At 38.8% G+C, this 19,087-nt stretch overlaps 2 protein-coding genes across 2 annotated transcripts; one reads left to right on the forward strand and one right to left on the reverse strand.

Annotated features, from left to right (window-relative positions):
* Positions 1 to 850: 850 nt before the first annotated feature.
* Positions 851 to 7,532, forward strand: slc22a13b (solute carrier family 22 member 13b). Its single transcript, XM_020935746.2, has 10 exons — positions 851 to 1,225; positions 1,874 to 1,977; positions 2,041 to 2,195; positions 2,647 to 2,818; positions 2,941 to 3,061; positions 3,131 to 3,225; positions 4,485 to 4,699; positions 5,277 to 5,385; positions 5,454 to 5,648; positions 5,741 to 7,532. Exons 1-10 carry the CDS (start codon positions 851 to 853, stop codon positions 5,793 to 5,795), a joined length of 1,596 nt encoding a protein of 531 aa, XP_020791405.1. The 3' UTR covers positions 5,796 to 7,532.
* A 1,429-nt stretch (positions 7,533 to 8,961) lies between these two features.
* On the reverse strand, positions 8,962 to 17,359 carry LOC129408079 (xin actin-binding repeat-containing protein 1). Its single transcript, XM_055150814.1, has 9 exons — positions 17,238 to 17,359; positions 17,081 to 17,159; positions 16,232 to 16,475; positions 14,817 to 14,953; positions 14,682 to 14,760; positions 13,459 to 13,577; positions 10,932 to 12,896; positions 10,712 to 10,853; positions 8,962 to 10,668 (listed from the first exon to the last, which is right to left on the reverse strand). Exons 1-9 carry the CDS (start codon positions 17,357 to 17,359, stop codon positions 9,059 to 9,061), a joined length of 4,497 nt encoding a protein of 1,498 aa, XP_055006789.1. The 3' UTR covers positions 8,962 to 9,058.
* Between the last annotated feature and the right edge of the window lie 1,728 nt (positions 17,360 to 19,087).

Genomic DNA, 19,087 nt, shown 5'->3' on the forward strand with positions numbered 1-19,087 from the left:
ATAACAAAAACAACATAACATACTTTTGTTATATTATTGCATTTTTTAAGGGTGCGTTGATACTTGTTCTAGTCTGAGCTCTGTTTAGACCTGATGTAGACTGGTCCTGTTCTGGTTAGGCCAGCCAGAAGCTGGCCTATTAGTATTGCAAAACGATGCCCCTAGTGGCTGGGAAGTGAAACGATGCAACATGACTCGCCCACAGTGACCATGATGTAGGAGTGCACCAGAGCTTTCCAAAAATTTATAATTTGGTAGCTAAAAAAAGCAAATTAAGAAATTAATAAAACCTGTGATTCTCTAACTTCTGGCTATTTCCATTTTCTGAAAATAAATAAAATGGCTCATCAGCACCCCAAACCAATTTTTGAGTTGGTTATGGCTACAATTGAGGTTGGGGTTAAGGTTGGAGTTAGGTTTAGGGTTGCACCTTATGGTCTGAGTTATAGGGCTAGGGTTAGGGTTGTGACTGGAGTTATGGCTAGGGTTAGGAGTTAAAGTAGGTTATATTAAGGATTAGGTGCATTTGCAGGGTGCAACATTTGCGGGGCGTGGCATGTGCGGGGTACAGGGTGCGAGGGTCGATCATTGCCGCTTGCAGTTATAGTCTTGGTTTATCATTGGTCTCTCGGCTCTAATCCAGGGTTATGCAGTTTATGTCCCAGTTAAGGGTGACTGCCTGGACAGTTAGACTTCAACCTGAAGAGCCCTGATTCTCCATTTAAATACTGGCAGCCTGTTAACAAACATGTTATAAAAAGATGATTGTGTGTTTAACCATTAACTGCTTGTGGGTAATGTACTGCAAACAGCAGCATGGCTATGCTGACCTGCTCAGAGCACTCTCGTGATGAGTGCCTTTAGGGACATTCTGAGGGAAATCGGGGGGTTCGGCCTCTTCCAGAAGCGGCTGGTGGCAGCGCTGTGTCTGCCCACCCTGTTCACCGCCTTCGATGTGATCGGACAGGTCTTTGTGGGCCTCTCGTTCTCACATCACTGTAACACAGACTGGATTCTGGAGATTGGGCCAAACCTGACTCAAGAGAGACAGTTGAATCTGACTTTGCCTGTGAACACAGACGGCCAGTATGAAAACTGTCTCATGTTTAAACCTGTCACTTTGGATTTGGAGACCATTGAGGCTTATGGACTCAATGACACAACAGCCTGTGAAAATGGATCTGTTTTTGAGACTGTCAAAGGAGCCTCCAGCCTCGTATCAGAGGTAAGGTTTGTGATCTCTGGACAAACAATGTGGCATATTGTGCAACATTAAAGGGGACATCTACTTTTGTGAGCTTTTAACCATGTTATAACAGGATTACTGTCATTAAGGTAGCTTACTCAAAGTTGTATTTTGATTTTTATGCACATTTGAGTAATCCTATTATTTTCCATGATATGAGGATTCATGAATGATGATGTTCAGAAAATTCCTGATTTCACAGACCCCTATCTCCAACTACTGCTCTGAACTTACTTGATTATTTTAAAATATTTAGATGTCAGGTCATACATGAGCTTAAAGTGTCACATGGGCATTTTTCAATCATGAAAACTAGTAAATGAAATACCTGCTTGCCACTGTGAAATGCCAGTATGAAGTGGCAAACAGGGCCTATCAGTTCAAGTCTACACATTTCTATTATTAAGCTGTTTTTAATCTATATTAGAGTGTACAGTGACCAAAGTGTTAAATATTAATCTACAATTACTAATTACAGTACTGCTACTACATACTTCTAAAAACAAAATTGGTTTTCATTAAGAGATTTTAAAATCTCTTTTCAATTACTTTATAATACATTTTCCATTTTTATTTGGCTAGCAGTAAAGTGGCTCTTTAACTGTATATATCTTCTGTTCTCCACAGTTTGACCTGGTATGTGACAGGAGTAGTTTAATTGAGACTTCTCAGTCCATCTACATGTTTGGACTGCTGATTGGAGCCCTGGTTTTGGGTTTAATTGCTGACAGGTAATAATAAACAAGATTGGAGATTACATTATTCTTTTGACTAATTCATTCTGTCTGGTTCAGGTTTGGTCGCCGCTTTGTGATCCTGCTCTCTCTCTTCCTGATGCTGACTTTTGGAGTTACTGTGGCCTTCTCACCCAACATTTATGTTTACATGGCTTTAAAGTTCATCAGTGGCTTTTCAGTGTCAGGAATACTTGCTAACGTCTTTGTGATAGGTATGTACACGGTAGAGTCCCAAAATGACAACGTATCATTGTTACATTTCTCTTTGTTGATCTCTTTCTGTAACAGCTAAGGTTATTGTTGTGTTTAGATAACATCTGCATTTTCCACAGAATTTAGCAAAAAAAAAGTTGATTTGCTTTTTAACCCCCTTTTTTTCTTCTACCAGTATATGATAGATGTGAAACTTGTTCCTCCATACCCTTGCTTGCCCTTTGTTCAGGCTTTCCTGTGCTCTCTGGTCTTCTTCTGTCAAACCAAAGCTGGCATACCAATATAGATAACATGTAGTGGTGTTAGAGTACAACAGGGCCAGATCAGCCAGTCTAATTACAAATGATAGCTTTAAGAGTGCTAGCCACCTCAATTTTACTACATGCCCTTAATAACATTACACCATTGATTCAACCCAACCAACTGAATGTGAAATCTGTGTCCTTCCAGGTGGTGAGTGGAGTGATGCTTCAAAGTTTGCTCTGTGCACTATCATTTGTCACTCTTTCTACCCTTTGGGCCTGATGATACTGTCTGGTTTGGCCTATTTGATTCGCAACTGGAGAATTTTACAACTTGTCTTGTTTGTCCCTGTTCTGCCTGTGTTTGCGTTGTTTTACTGGTTAGTAATATTAGTTGTAGCGTCAGTATGCATAACAGTAGCAGTTGTGGGTTTGGTACTAATTAAGTAGTAATAGTAGTCATCAAAGAACCCAGTGTAACTTTGAGTAATTATATTCACAGGGTTCTCCCAGAGTCGGCACGCTGGCTCATCACTCAGGGAAAGAAAGAGCAGGCCATAAAAGAGATCCGTAAAGCAGCTAAAGTGAATAAGAGGAAGGTCCCGGAAGAACTATTGGAAAAGGTGAGCCTTGTAACATGGTGCAATAAGATGAGACAAAGTGCACAACACCCTAACGTCCTCTTATTTCAGCTGAGTGCAGAGCCTCCAGGAAAAAGAAGCAACATGCTGGACCTCTTTAAAATCCCCTACCTCAGGAAACGTGCACTCATCATGAGTTTTAGCTGGTGAGAAAAGAGGCAAAGGTGGTCAGTAGTGATGGGCAAATGAGACGGAGCTCCGGAGCACGTCTCATTCTTTCTGAAACAAATTGCTCTGAAGCACTGCCTCGGAGCTTGTCTCGCAGCAGCCGCTCAGGTGACCAAAGTGTCGATGTGTCGGTCCCTCCCCCACATCCATGCTCCCCTACTGCTTTGCTCTGCGTGTCAGTCGTTTCAGTGTATCGAAGCGTTTCATTGGCTCAGCGAATGTTCCGCTCTGTGATTGGTTCAGAGTGCTTCAGAGTGTTCAGCGCACTTCGTGGTTTGTCAAGCGCTAAACTGCTACAGTATAAAAGATGCACCAATATTTCTTAAAAATGTTGGGTAGTGAGGAGTATTGTGTGACGTTAGTGGTGATTTTGGTAACTTTTGGTGACTTTTGGCATTTGTTTCATTTTCGATGGCATCTACAAGTGGAAAAAAAGCGATCCATGGTTTGGGATCACTTTGATCTAATTCCACCTAACAAGGTAACCTATTTTCTTATTTACAGCATGCTATTTATGTTGCTCTTTACATATTATTTTAAATAATCATTATTATTGTTGTTAGGTACGGTGTATGCTCTGCACACAAGTACTGTCTTATACTAACAATACTTCATCGATGCTGAGACACCTGCGTGCCAATGGTTAAATTTGTCCACTAGAGGTCAGTGTTTCTCCGAGGCCTCAGACACGTCGAACCATTTGAGACGATTGCGACTGAGGTGTCAGTGCTTCACGAGGCTCCATTCGCCCATCACTAGTGGTCAGCAATGAATTAACCTACTGTATATAGAAGAAATACAGAATGAGAAGTATTTGGGGAAAAAATACTTCTGAGGTATACTACTAAGACTCATTTGATCATATTTCCTTTTCTTTTTAAATACTCTTACATGAATAAAACTTTTGATTATACACTTTATTTATTTATTTTATGTATTTATTATTATTTTATTTGGGTAATATTATTTTAGAAGATATACTATATCATTTTTCTAATGGATGAACAGGACAGGATTATAGCCATGCAGGTTATAATCTTTACATAAATGAACAAATGACAAATAAATAAGAAATAAGACGGACGCATGCTTGCCATTGAAATGTTTGTGTGTAAAATATGTATGTATGTTTTAATAGTAGTGGTTAATTGACTGAATAATTAATCCACCCCTGATAAAGTGAATCACCATGCATGATTACACTGACTATAATGGTTTTGTTAAACATGTGTTCTAGGTTTGCTACCAGTCTGATGTACTATGGGATCAGCCTGAATGTGGGCAACTTTGGCATGGACATCTACCTCACACAGTTCATCTTTGGGCTGGTGGAGCTCCCTGCCCGACTGGGCTCTTTACCACTGCTGCAGAGATTTGGACGGCGAATGTGTCAAACAGTGGTGCTTATACTGGGAGGGACTGCGTGTCTGGTGATTATTGCAATACCTAAAGGTGAGATTTCATTCACAATAGTAGACTGCCTATACATAACTAGCCTGCTAGCTGCCATGTTCCAAATAGGAAGTGAGCATAGGTACACTTCTGGCTCCATTTCACTTTATACCTCTCTCTGTAACTGCTCCCAACAGGCTCCTCATTTTGTCTTAAAATATTTTTGTATTAACCCACTCTACAAGATCCTGGTGTTTTTATTTCGCTATTTTGCCAGTAAATTAATTCCTATTTCTAATATGGATTGGTTGGAATGGTTACAAATTTGGCCCGTAACTGCAGCCTTTGTGAGCTTCATTTGACTGGAGCCAAACTCTGTGGGTCACACTCACTTAGTCCACTTCTTTATACATGGTCTATGGTTCTATAGCCTATATTTACTACTCTAGAAGATGAAGAGATAAAAATGTAACAGCAATGACAGCAATAAACGGTTACAGCTGATATGCTATATTGAAGAGGCTCTAGGTAAGATCTTTCTCTAAGTTCTGTAAGACAAGTAGATGCAGATACCAAGTTAACAAATTCTAATTATATTATTCCTTTCTTGTCAAAATCTTTTTGTTTTCATCCACAGATCTCCCAGTTGTGGTCACAGTTATAGCTGTACTGGGGAAATTTGCTGCTACTGCATGTTTCTCCACTGTCTATATCTACGCTGCTGAGCTCTACCCTACAATAATCAGGTAATGTATAGTTAATTAGCTCTATTAAATACACCAATGTTGTGTAAAAGAACCATAATGTCTTCTAGGCAGAATGGTGTGGGCCTAAATGCCATGTGTGCTCGAGTGGCAGGCATCCTGGCTCCTCTGATCCGACTTCTGGACAAGTACCAGTTCTTCTTGCCCATGTTGATATACGGCACTGTGCCTATCCTCGCAGGGGCGCTGTCTCTGATGCTGCCTGAGACCCTCCATGTGGAACTCCAAGACCACACAGAGATGTTGTGAGTATATAAAGGATAATAATAATAATAATAATAATAATAATAATAATAACGTACAAGACAAATTACATAAGTCCTATGTTACATTACAGCGTGCCAGACAAGAAGACTGATCTGAAGAAGACAGAGAAGAGTACAAAGATGTAGTCTAAATTACACTAGATTTTTGAAAAAGAAACTATAAACATTTGTCATTTTTATAAAAACATTTGGGAGTTTTATTGTTATTTTATATTGTCCCTGTGGCCCTCATCTGGTCCCTCACCCAAACCTCCGCTGCTCGCCCTCCCCTTCCTTCTCCCAGAGCTCTTATCACAAAGAGCTAGAATGCACGGGGCCTCTGCCGTCCCTCTATTGTCCCAGGACATACAGTCATGATTAAGTCTATAGTAATATCAGGCTGGGGCCCAGTGATGGCGCTACATCCAGTTACATCACGTAGAAAGACAGTTTGACTGTTTAATCAGAGAAATTTAGTTAACTTTTCCTGTAATAAAATAACATCCAGTCTTACTAAAACTAATCTGAAACTTGCTGTGCTTGCTGTGTCAGAACTTTATGTACCAAATAATTTTTAATGAATGATTGTATTTCTTTTAATCTTGACTCTTTGCTTTTTGAAAATTATTGGAAATTGCAGTAACAACTATCATGTCCTGTTTGCAACAGTGGACAGATTAACAGACCCCCCAGTTCCACTGCCGTTAGAACAATCTAAGTGCAATGAGTTTGCAGTATTGTTTCATGACAAGGTTCAGGGCATCAAAAATGCAATCAATTCCACAATGCAAATAACAACCATGCAGCCACAGAGACACTTAGAGCTAAGTCACTTTGCACCTGTAACCGACAAAATTGTCTTAGAGATCGTCACCAGTCTGACTTCATCCACATGCTGCCTCGACATGTTACCCACTAGATTTCTAAAGTCTGTCCTCAACAGTTTGCTTTCACAACTCGCTCGCATATTTAACATGTCACGTCAATCTGGAACATTGCTTTGAAAACTGCGGTCATTAAGACTATAAAGAAGAGCAGTCTTGATGCCACAGTACTGAATATTTTCTGACCCATCTCTCAAATATGCCGTTTTTTGGCAAAGTCCTTGAAAAAGCTGTTTACCAACAGCTTACTAACTTTCTCCAAATGAACAACTATTTTAATGTTTTCCAGTCTGGTTTTAGAGCCCACCACAGCACTGAGACTGCTCTATCTATCTATCTATCTAGCTATCTGCTCTATCAAGGTGACAAATGACATCCGCCTGAACACTGATGCTGGCAAAGTCTCAGTCTTGATCCTGTTAGATCTAAGTGCTGCTTTTGATACTATCGATCATAGGATCTTCTTACAGAGACTAGAGGACTGAGAGGACATCTCTAGTACTACATTAAACTGGTTTAAGTCCTATCCAGAACACAGGGAGCACTTTGTTGAAATTAGAAATTGTGTCTCTGATCACAGATCACATGGCCTTGACCTGAGGGTGCCCCAAAGGTCGATCCTGGGCTCCCATTTGTTCAATCTCTACATGTTACTCTTAAGCCAGTTAATACGCAGCAATAATGTGTTCTACCACAACTATGCAGACAACACTCAAAACATCTTCACAAACAGCCTTCGTGAAGATGTGAGACAGGCCAACTTTGACGTTGTTTAAATCCAGGCTCAAAACGGTTCTGTTTAGCTATGCATATGACTGAAAGGTTTTCATTCTGCACTCTTCTCTTACAGTTAATGTCTCTCTTTTTAAAAATTTTATAATGCTTATTTACATTTTGATTTGTTTGTATTGTGAATTTAATGTATTTCTTATTCTGCAAAGCACTTTGAATTACTTTGTGTCTGAATTGTGCAATATAAATAAACTTGCCTTGCCTTGCAGCTTCTGCTTAAAGTGTTTAATATGAAACATATTTGGAAGAATTTTCACACATTTGCAAATGCTTCTGCTGCATACAGTATATAATCCTGTAAAAGAACACACAACATGTATTCAATTAAGATTTATTGGAAGGCTATGTTTATATATATATATATATAAATCATTGTAAATAAAATGGGAAAATACTTAATTTCCAAGGCCCTAAACAGAAAGATTCACTGACATAGACTGCTTTTGAGTTGATATGTACAGATTAGTTTACAACGGACAGGACCGTACAACATGATAAGACTTATTTTATTACTTTTGGCACTTAATTACAACAGATACTTAAGTAAATGAGAGTACTGATGGTGTCAAATTGCTCTCAAAAGATGGCTATCACTGTGACTTGGTTATATAAAAAGAGTCCACTACCAAATAAAACATAAAACACATCACATTTAGACTTTCACACTTAGGATAAGTGGTTAGGATAAAAATGCATAGCAAAATTCAAAGCCACAAACTAATGACAATGGGTTCTACATGGCCTATTGCCTACATTATATAGACTAGTAGGCTAACCTGACATCGTTATGAAGCAACGAATACAGTGAAAAGCGTGTCGTGTGCAGACTGCATACTATACATCAGCAGCAGCTCCTGAGAGTCCAGCGACCCTGGTGTTGGCTGAATCAAGTGCGTCTTCATAATTCCCCTTTGTTCTGAACAGCTCCCTGTAGTGAAACGTGCAGTACAACTCTCCATGCAGGGAAGCGTAGTTTAGCATGCTGTAGACATGAACAGGGATTATTGTTATTATATATGCAGGCAGCTAAAAGGCGAGTTTGATTTTCATTTAATATAGCAGTTGTTGGGCACGCCTACCAAACCTTTTTGGCTCAAGGTCTGTAGTTGTCAGGCGTGCCAACGCATCTACAGTCAAGGGTCAGAATATGCATCAACCTAGACTACATTATTTCGGTTTATTTACGAGCAAAACTAATATAGTAAATATATAGCAAATGTTCAGATTAATGTGAGTCGCTGTTTTACAGAAAAAAAACTTTAGTTTAGCCTTTACAAGTTAGCTAAGCTAAATTTCTATCTGTGTGTTTATCTCTGTAATGTTTTAGAATAGCGTTTATAATATATCTTCTTTCTAGTGAAGAGTGTTTTCTCACCTTAACTTCTTCTTGCAGTGTTTACAGCAGAAGCACGTTTTGTGAAAAATATATTTATCTGTGGGAACTCTTTCCATAGAATACACAGGCTTGAAACATGCGGTGCACTTCTCCTGAGGCACAGGCTGAAACTGCTGAGAAAAGGTAAGTCTTTATTGCACACATTAAAGGGTATCTTAATGTTAATGTTAATTTATTTTTTTATTTTTTATTTTTTTTAATAATACAAATCTGAGATGCACAGTTCATAGAAAGCAACCATAGCACAATACATTTTTTGTAAGTCACGTTTACAATTTCACAATTTCACTAGAATATTTAGCACCTACCAAAAAAACAAAACAAAACAAAAAAAAACATTAGGTATTAGTTTTCTTATTGACTGGCAGTCTAACTTCAGGATGTGTGGAGATCTGTTTCACTTCTGGACTGACAACTGATTGGACAGGACGAGATTGTGGCTCAGTGGTGAGTACAGTTGAAGTTTTGGTTGAGTAAAATTTGTTACCAAAATTATCAGTCCTTTCATAATTTTTCGTGATGGTCTTTGTACCTATAAGGCTTTTCTTTGTTCCTTTGGGATCAGTCTGAACCTCAAGCATGCTAACCTCCCTTTTTGGTTTGGGTGGGCTCTGTTTCTGCCCTCCTTTTCTGACTGGTGTGGGACTGTGACACTTTAAAGTCTTGGTTGTCCTAAATTTCTCCTCAGGTTTTGGGGCATAGCGACACGAAGGACAAAGTGTAATCTCCGGGGGGACATCTGTTTTTCTTGCAGCTGAGATGGAGATAAACGCAGGCGATGACATAGGGCTTGATTGTTTTGGCAATTCAATGTCACCACTTTGATTTTCATTCATTTTGATTGTGTTGGTCTTGGTTTTTGTTCGACTGGACCCTATGCTAATTGTGCTGATTTTACCTGAAGAACTTGCCTTTTGTGCTGTTCCCAGTGATTCTTTAAAAAGACTTGATAGTCCAGCTATATCTGCTTCAGATTTCAGATTAGAGACAGAGGAAAGCGCCTTTTTAATGGATTCCTCTATGTCCAAAAGTCGAGCTAAAGTCTGCTCTTTTAAATGTTTAATTTCTTCACTTGCTCGAGCTAAGTCTCCGAAAACATGTGCCACTGGAGACGTCGTTTCTGAATTTGATTTCACTAACTTTGGTTTTTCCATCTTCTGTTGCACTCCCTCAGTTTTGTTTCTCTTTCTATCAGGGCTCACAACCCAGTCCGGTACATCTTCAAATACCTTCTTCAAAGATTTGACGTCTACCTCACTGGTGTCCTTCTCAATTTCGTCTACTCGAATGAGGATGTTCTCCAGCTCTTCCTGTTTCCTCAAATTATCATAGATTTCCATTGCGGCTGTGATGTTGCCTCTCACGATCTCATCCATATGTACTGACAACCGCTGCCTACGCTCATCCTCTGTTTCTTTACATCCTTTCTTTTCCCTCATTGTCACTTTCACCTCTCCGTCATTCCTTCGTTCACCGCTGTTGGTACAAGATGTTGAGGGTACTGAATCGGATTGCCCCTGGCTTTTAGTGTCAGCAATTTTCACTCTTTTTGGCTTCACTGGCGCTGTCTTTTTCATTGCTGTTTTTTTACTCCCAAATATTTGACATGCCTCATGGAAGTTGAGGTGGCTTTCATCAGGTTCTTCTTTATCCATCTTTTGCTCAGCTGTGACATATTCAGCTGTATCAATGATATTTGTCACATCTTCCTGGTTATTTGCAGATGTCGTTTGTGCATTCTGGATTTGAGCTCTTGCTGGTAGCTCCTTTGGATGGGCTTTTAAGTGTTCAGGTTTTGGAGGAAGGGTTGGTTTGGGTCCAAGTGATTTTCTGCTTTTCTCCATAACAGATTTATTTTGACTTGCACTTTCTTCACTTGCATCACCCACATTTTGCTCTACTAAACCTGAAGTTGCCTTGCATTCAAAACAAGAGTTTGTTGGGTGTGCTGTTGTCTCAAGGTGTTACATTGATAGAAGAAGAGATTTTGTTGGAGTTTCTGTATATCATTGCCGCGTCAAAACCTCCACGAGTGACGTTAAGGTTAGATCTTTCCAGGGCTTGTAAAGCAGCTTGGAGTTTGCCCTCAAGAACAACTTCCTCATCTTCTGTTTTAGGTTCTGAATCATAAATCTGATCAGCAGATATATCTTTACTATCATAGGTACATTCCAGAGCTGTTGGATTCACCTGATGCTTGTCTTGACGTACCTGCAAAGAATCATGAATTGATTTGGCCTCATTTGTGGCCTTCTGGAGCTGGGAAATCGCAGCTTGGAGACTGGAAATTTCTTCACATTCATCGGTGACTTCTGCTAACTCTGCTTGGTGGATATACTCACTATCCTCAATAAAACTACTTGCATAGGATCGTTGCTTATCTTGAGGTTCATAGTTAGCTGTCTTTTTATTCTTTTCTTCTGACCTGGAAGGCAACCAAGAAACATTTGTACAAGATTCCGGTTTTGGTGCAACTGGTATGGAATCTGCAGAGAATAGACCTTTCAGTTTTTTAATATCCACTGGCTCATATTCTGTATGGCCTGCATTATCATCACTTGCATTACTGTCAGGAGAGTTCACAGGTAGTTCCTCTTCAGCCATGTCTGCCTCAGCCTGAAGCAATTTCAAATACTCCATATCGCCTTTTTCAATACAACTTCGGAACAATTTGACATTTCCTTTTATTGTAATATCTGGCCTTTCTGGCAATATACCCATTTCCATTTGGCCTTCTTTAAGGCTGTGCATTGTTGATTTAATGATTCCACTGTTCAGTTGAGGGATTTCTTTTTGAATTGTTACACTTTTTCCCACCTCTTGTTCAACTTCCTCTGCAGGTGCTTGCTCTGAGGGGCAGTAACTTTTGATGTCTTCATTGTCGACATAACAGTACAGAGAGTAAACACTAACTTGGGCACATTGCTCCACTCGATCCTGGATAAGCACCCCTTTCCGAAGAGAGTTGTCCTGGGTAAGTATATCTTCAATAAGCTGGACTACATTGGCAGTTTTAAACTCAGTGTCTGGATGGTTTGGGTGGACTGGTGCACTCACCTCTATAATCATCAAAATGCCATCTCTGCACTCTTTTATGTATTTAATTTGTGGCTCTACATTGGCTCGTGGCAGGAGATGCAATATGAAGTTCTGTGCTCCTCCCTCTGCCACAGTATCTTGCATAATCTCTGGACCAGTCTCTGTTAAAATGAATTTAACCTTTGTGGCTATCATAGTTTCATGAACTTCAATGATTGAGCCTTTTGATTGTAAAACATTGGCAGAGTATAGAAAGCGTAATGTTTCTCTTATGTTCTCCACCATTGTCTCTATGTCATCCTTGTTCTGCTGCTTGATCTTGTCAAATGGCATGGATTCAAAAATATGCTTTCTGTTCTTCACGTTCTGAATGTCAGCTTCAGGGATAACTTCTTTTGTACCTTGAAATGATGAATACTCTTTTTTTACATTAACTGTAATAAATGGGTTGTGACGGAACAGGTCCTGAGATGTTTTGATCACATCTCCAAATGTTTCTGGCTCAGGTATGCTTGTAAAGTCCTCATCTAGATTCTCAGAATGAACTTGTTCTATAGAATGAAGGTCACTAGTTTTGTATTGACTATCTTGAATATTTGATTTAGATTTCCTCATAATCTGGCCTGGTAGCGCTTTATCTGCATTGTAAACATTGTCTTGGGGCTTGTGCTGATATGACTGTGTTGCTTTTATTGACTTCTCCTCAAATCTCCTCCTGGTGGACTGGACATCTATTCTTACTTCCTCTTCTATCAAGTCTTTATTGGGCTCACTGTGGGTATGCTCCTCAAAAACACTTGTTGGTGTTTGGCTAGTTCCCTGTACCATGTTCGTGCTGTAAGATGATCCTTTTTGGCTCGTGGTGCAGTTCTCAAATATCAAGCATTTTGAGAAGACTTCTCCCTCGTATCCTGTTTCAGCAGCTGCCTCCTCGGCCTCAGACTTCAACACTGCTGCCAGCTCCTTGTCCATCACAATGTCCAATGTTGTGATTTCTGGATGGGTATGCTTCAGGAGCCGTTTCAGCTCATTTTTGCGTCGCCTTTGTTGGATTGATTCTATAGTGGCTCTGTAATAAAGTCCTGACTGATCTTCTGAAGCAGATGGTAGGATGTCGTCTTTGGTGTCTTCAGCCATCTTAAGAGAACAAAACAATGCTCTCATTATTGTGCTCTTGGATCTGTGAGGAACTCCATGCAGATATTACCTTCCAAATCATGCCAGATGCTTCAGCATGCCAGGTGTCAATGGTTAGGAAAATCCATCTGAACTGTAAAACCTTTTTCTTTACTGAAGCCCCTTTGTTATGTACCAACATGCTGCCATTACAGATAATTGTGTCTCCTCCAAAATGATAAACATTTGTGTTTGTCACAATACAATTCAAATTACAGTAAGTTCAAACTGGTGCATTGTTCAAATCACCATGCATTACAGCTAAAAATGTACTTTACCTTTGTGAGCCTTGTTCTTTTTTCCAATTCAGAAGATGCCACCTGAGTTTTAAAAAAAGAGACATTAAAATGAAAAGCAGGCAATTTTATGTCAATTTATCTTTTGTTAAATGCACTGACTTGCATTCAAAACAATATATTTGTCTTTTATTTATAGCATTATCATTTACGTTGTCTGCTACATCGCACACCTTTAAGTAATCACACAAAAAAAACATGTGCAAGTATAAAGATAATTTACTCACCAGAGTCTTTGGTTCCTGTGGGGCGACCTTTGACAGATACAGAGCAGATATGGCCTTTACAGACACACACACTTTCTCTGAGCTGTCTCTGAATTCTGCAATAGACTTCCTCTTCTCCTCTGACAAAACATAAATTGAATACGTTAATATACCATCAGCCCTGTCTTTCTGTAGCTGAATTTAACATAATAAAAATTATGAAAAAGACATTTACAGATGTGGGTTAAATCTTGGGCACTTCCCAAACACATCTCTAACAGGTGTCATGTGGTCCGGTCAAATATAGCCCTGAGAGACAGCCATCTGACTCCACTGACACACATACTGAGACACTGCATCTAAAGTTGACTAAGCACTGATGAAAACATAAACATGGCCAATATAGATATGACAATAATAAGAAGAATGGATTGGCTTTGTATAGAGCCTTTCATGACACCCAGAGTGTTTTACATTGGCAGGCTGGAGTGAATGAATAAAACAATCTAAATGATGGATGAAATAATAGAATATATTTTGTAATGCTTAAATCAGTTATTATCAAACTATTCATACCAAGTACCACTTAAAATATCTGTACTTCCTAGTACCATCAGATCTATATCTGGTCTACAAGAGGATTATTCCAGCTCTAAAATAGGTCTAAACATAATCTAAAAACCCAAAGGAGGACATAAGTGCTGATTCAGTTTGCATTAAAGCAACCTGCAGATATATTCTAACATACGTAGCGTTGATACTATCTAATCCATGGTCTCACACATGAATTCAAATACTATTAATTTAAAATACAAACTATGCACTCACTTAAATGCAGCCACCCTCTAGCTTCTCTTGGGTCGTTTTCCCTTGAATCCTACTGATGAAATCGGTGCCATTTCCTCGAGGCTTGTGTGCACTAAACCAGCCTGCGCCTCTTCCCGTCCCATTCCTGCCCTAGTGACAGCTGACCCTTGCGCCCTCCTACACTTATTCAGGGCTACTGCGCGCTTGCTATTTCTGTCCATACTGGAGTGGTCTGTTTCGCCCCGCACCAGGCAGAGTCAATCACACTCACTACTAGTATTCTCCATTTCACCTCTTTACTTTCATTCATGCTTTTTACTGCTCTGGGTCACAGATCAGGAAGTAGCTTTCCAAGAAGGGCAACTACTATCTCAAGACCCATTGAAAAGTGTGTTTTATGAGATATATGAATGCATTTGCAAGTCCAGTGCACCTACCCTCTTGAGACTCTGCAAGTGTTTCAAAATCTACTCCTCCAATGGTTTTTCTTCTCTGAATCTTTGTGTTATTTTCCACCTGTAAATAAGATCTATTAGAATGTATTGCCACATAAAATTTACAATTTAAATTACCTTTGCAAGTGACATTTGTTTTGCCACTGCAGCGTCCTCTGGAATGCTTTGTTCATCTTCATAATTCTCTCTTTTCTCTCCATTTAACACAATATTGCCAGATTTTCTTGGAGATGACATGAAAGTTTCCTGTTTGACTGAAGCCACAGATTTTGCTTCAAATTTAGACTTAAGTGTGTCAATAGTGTTCAGAGACTTGCTGCGGGACAAACTGATCGGACTATTAGGCTGTATCCATGTGTCGTTCCATGTTTCAGACTTATTGGTATGGTCTTTCAAGTCACGAGCTTGTTGAGGAGGTTGCAGTGCCTAACAATAGCAAAAAAAAAAACCTATTACTTGAGATGATAAATGTATATGTAACAGATGCGAGTAAGTCTGTCTGATTCAAAAAGAAAGTAAAGCACTGGCTCTCAACCTTTTCACATGAAGTACCACCAAAGAAAAGATTTGCTTTCTAAAGTTACCTATATCATTTCCTCTGTAGTTTTTAACAAGACATTTTCCAAAGTAGTACAAAAGAGACAGTAAAATTGATTCTACATTTAGGCAAACCCACAAACTGAAGTATCACCTGAAACAGCAGACTGTCTCATACCATACTTTGAAGCCAGTAGAACTTTAAATTTAAATTTAAATTACCTTTGCAGTTGAACTTCTTTGTTTTGTCGTGGTTGCTTTGTTCACTGATGACTCTATTGGAATGCTTTGTTCATCTTCAGTATTCTTTCCTTTCTCACCATTTAACATAATATTGCCAGATTTTCTTGGAGATGACATGAAAGTTTCCTGTTTCATTGGAGCCACCGATTTTGCTTCAAATTTGGACTTAAGTGTGTCAATAGTGTTCGGAGACTTGCTGCGGGACAAAATTTTAGGCTGTATCCATGTGTCGTTCCATATTTCAGACTCGTTGGTATGGTCTTTCCTGTCACTAGTTTGTTGATAGGGTGGCAATGTCTAACAATAGCAAAAAAAAAACAAAAAAACACAGGTATTTCACAATGTATTACCTGACATGATAAATATATATGTAAAAGATGCAAGTAATTTTGTCTGACTCAATCTCCTGAAGAAAGTAAGGCAGTGGCTGTCAACCTTTTCACACCAAGTACCACCAAAGAAAAGATTTGCTTTCTAAAAGTTGCCTGTATCATTTCCACTGTAGCTCTAAACAAGAAATTATCCAAAGTAGTGCAAAAGAGTGGGTTAAATGGACTCTACATTTAGGCAAACCCACAAACTGAAGTACCACCTGAAAGAGCAGACTGTCTCGTACCATAGTTTGAAGTCAGTAGAACTTGAAATTTAAATTACCTTTGCAGTTGAACTTGTTTGTTTTGTCGTGGTTGCTTTGTTCACTGAAGTCTCTATTGGAATGCTTTGTTCATCTTCAGTATTCTTTCTTTTCTCACCATTTAACACAATATTGCCACATTTTCTTGGAGATGACATGAAAGCTTCCTGTTTGATTGGAGCCACAGATTTTGCTTCAAATTTAGATTTAAGTGTGTCAATAGTGTTTAAACTTCCCAGAGACTTGCTACGGGACAAACTGATCGGACTTTTAGGCTGTATCCATGTGTTGTTCCATGTTTCAGACTCGTTGATATGAATGTCGCCTTTCAGGTCACTAGCTTGTAGATGAGGTCGCCATGCCTAACAGTAGCAAATAAATAAACAAACAAACAAATTTATGTTGGAGCCTTAGAACTGGTATTTCATGCTTTTTAAGTTGAAATGATAAACATATACATGTCAGATTTTCAGCCTCTGCTCCAAGGCAGTGTCTCTCAAACTTTCCACAACAAGGACCACCAAAGAAAAATATGGCTTTCCTAGTATCACTACTGTATATTCCAGGTCTAATCTAGGGCTAAAAGTGAACTACATTTCACTAATTTCCACTGTAGTTCTAAACAAGAAAGCATCCAAAGCGGGACAAAAAGTGGATAAAATGATAAAATAAACTCTAAATAAAGCAAACCCACAAACTGAAGTACCAAGTACCACCTGAAGAAACTTGCATAACATACCATAGTTTGAGAAACAATGAAGCAGCGATTGGAGTGTGAGACAGTTCAAATTAAGCTCAAAATTGTAGCTTCAAACATCAGATTTATTATTTGCAACAGATGCATTGTAGTGAAAACTATTTGAGAACAGAACTAACATGATCAAAACATATCAGGTGATTGTGTATGGACTTTAAAAACCAAAAAGACCATCAGATGACATACTGTAAAATATGTATTTTGTTTTACCTGGATCACTTCTTCATTTGATTTCTTCTCTGTGTTGCTTCTTGTAGTTTCGATATGTTGGCTCACTTCTACCTGGTATCTGAAACAATACAGCCATATTATATTGCAATACAAGATTAAGTATTTGGTATTCCAGTTGTTAGATGGGTAGTTTTACTTGGCGACAAGCTGAGACACAGATGCCCTTTTGTCCCGCAGGCCCACATCTGTAAAGACAGGCTTGTCACATGTCACTGCCTTCAGAGACTGGCTGCGCTTCAGGCCACTTCCCCACTCCATGTCCAAACTGCAAGAATAAATCCATCACCTCTTGTAATTGTTGTGTACATAGTTGACTAATTTTTGCATTTAAATTCAAGTTCAGATAGAAACTAATTGTGAAACTGAATGCACTAACATTTTCTACCAGAAACATTTGAATCTAACAAAGCAAAACAGTATTAAATGTTCATTAAGTTCATGTTTCTCAAATACCTTGCAGATGACAGCTGTGTCTGATCCAGAGGCAACTGAAGTACTACTGCATCACAAGACCAACACACAGTGAGCAAAGTCCTTCTTCCTCATTACTGCATGCTCTATAAAATGGTTTATTGCACATATGTCATCTTTTATCTATCTATCACTCTTAATATGAATTGTCTATCTGTCACTAGTTTGTTGATAGGGTCGCAATGTCTAACAATAGCAAAAAAGGCTGTAAAGGAAAATACTGTATTTTTGTATCATTGTTGAAATATAAATAAAATCAACATTATTTGTAAGATTTACCAAAAAACAGTATTGCATGCAAATATGTGGGTAACCACTCCCTGTGAAGTCAGGTGAATATTGTACGTAATTTGGTTGGTTGTATCAGTTTAATGCAGCACAGTGAAACACAGATATTAGTCAGCAGCACTTCAGGAGCACAGATACCAGCGATGATCCCTGAGTTCTGTGCCTAGAATTGCAAATGACTGAATTTCACTATATAAATCTGAATACTACTATTTGTGCAATATCTGGGTGTTTTTTGCTAGGCACTCACACAACTTTTGTCTCTAAAACAGGTGGAACTTGCTCTATTCCATAAAACGCTAGAAATAGACTCTCAGCAGGTGGCTGTTGCTGGACAGCTTCTGTGAAGTTCACTGGCCACACAAGAGGTCAAATGAAACTACCACTAATCAGCATGCTCAACTGAAAGTATCTCAAATCTAGTACTATCAAAAGGGTTTTGTTTTGGAGGGATTGCTTAATATAGATTTTTTTGTGGATGCGAATATATCTGATATTTATCTTGCTGCTGTGACTGATAACAGTTATTCTCTGATACCATAATGAAGCCCACATGGAGACTGGGGCAGCTTAGAAAAATTCTAAATGCCAAAGATTGGCATAATGTTCAACATCAGACTGGAAAACACATATTACAATTTGCATTGATATATTGACAATCATCTTTTTTGTCTTTGTCCCATGAGGTGCATTGTTGGTTATGGAACATGCATTTCTGATGGCTGATGAAAAACATTTTATATATGATGGAATTTGTTCAGAAAAAAATAGCAGAGTTTGAAGCTTGTTACGATTTCCATCTTGTGGTTAACTTGTTTCACTACAGTGGATCTTGCAACTCGTTTTACTGCTGCTGATCATACTACTGACCATATTTTAGTGGATGAGTTGAGTTACCATTCATAGTGTATATAGTTTGTTACATTTTTTTTATTATTTCAGGCTACAAACTACAAACCTAATTGACCAGAATATGTTAATATGATAATATAATAATATAATTACACTACACTAAATACTGACACCTTGTTGTACTTTAGGGTATTGTATCATTATCATTTAGCCTTCTTAAGCACGTGTGAGTGTTGTCTGTAATCTGGACTTCCCCCTGCTTCCCTCACTACTGGCAGGCAGCAGAGATCTGAAACAGTACCAGCCTTTGTCAGCACGCACAATTCTTATGCGACGTCTTTAGTGCTGCACTGTGTTAATCATTCTTCAGACAAA

This window comes from Boleophthalmus pectinirostris, unplaced genomic scaffold, assembly GCF_026225935.1.
Source record: "Boleophthalmus pectinirostris isolate CB_2022bp ecotype Guang Dong unplaced genomic scaffold, ASM2622593v1 HiC_scaffold_15, whole genome shotgun sequence".
NCBI classification, from domain to species: domain Eukaryota; kingdom Metazoa; phylum Chordata; class Actinopteri; order Gobiiformes; family Gobiidae; genus Boleophthalmus; species Boleophthalmus pectinirostris.

Excerpts from the sequence above, each read along its gene's own strand:
- slc22a13b (XM_020935746.2), top strand. The coding sequence starts at position 851 with ATGAGTGCCTTTAGGGACATTCTGAGGGAAATCGGGGGGTTCGGCCTC. Across the intron at positions 2,196-2,646 it reads TGCTAACGTCTTTGTGATAG|GTGGTGAGTGGAGTGATGCT; the intron begins GTATGTACACGG and ends GTGTCCTTCCAG. Across the intron at positions 3,062-3,130 it reads CGGAAGAACTATTGGAAAAG|CTGAGTGCAGAGCCTCCAGG; the intron begins GTGAGCCTTGTA and ends CTCTTATTTCAG.
- LOC129408079 (XM_055150814.1), bottom strand. The coding sequence starts at position 17,359 with ATGGAGTGGGGAAGTGGCCTGAAGCGCAGCCAGTCTCTGAAGGCAGTG. Across the intron at positions 17,160-17,237 it reads GTGTCTCAGCTTGTCGCCAA|ATACCAGGTAGAAGTGAGCC; the intron begins GTAAAACTACCC and ends GTATTGTTTCAG. Across the intron at positions 13,578-14,681 it reads ACTTGCAGAGTCTCAAGAGG|AGGAGAAGAGGAAGTCTATT; the intron begins GTAGGTGCACTG and ends ATGTTTTGTCAG.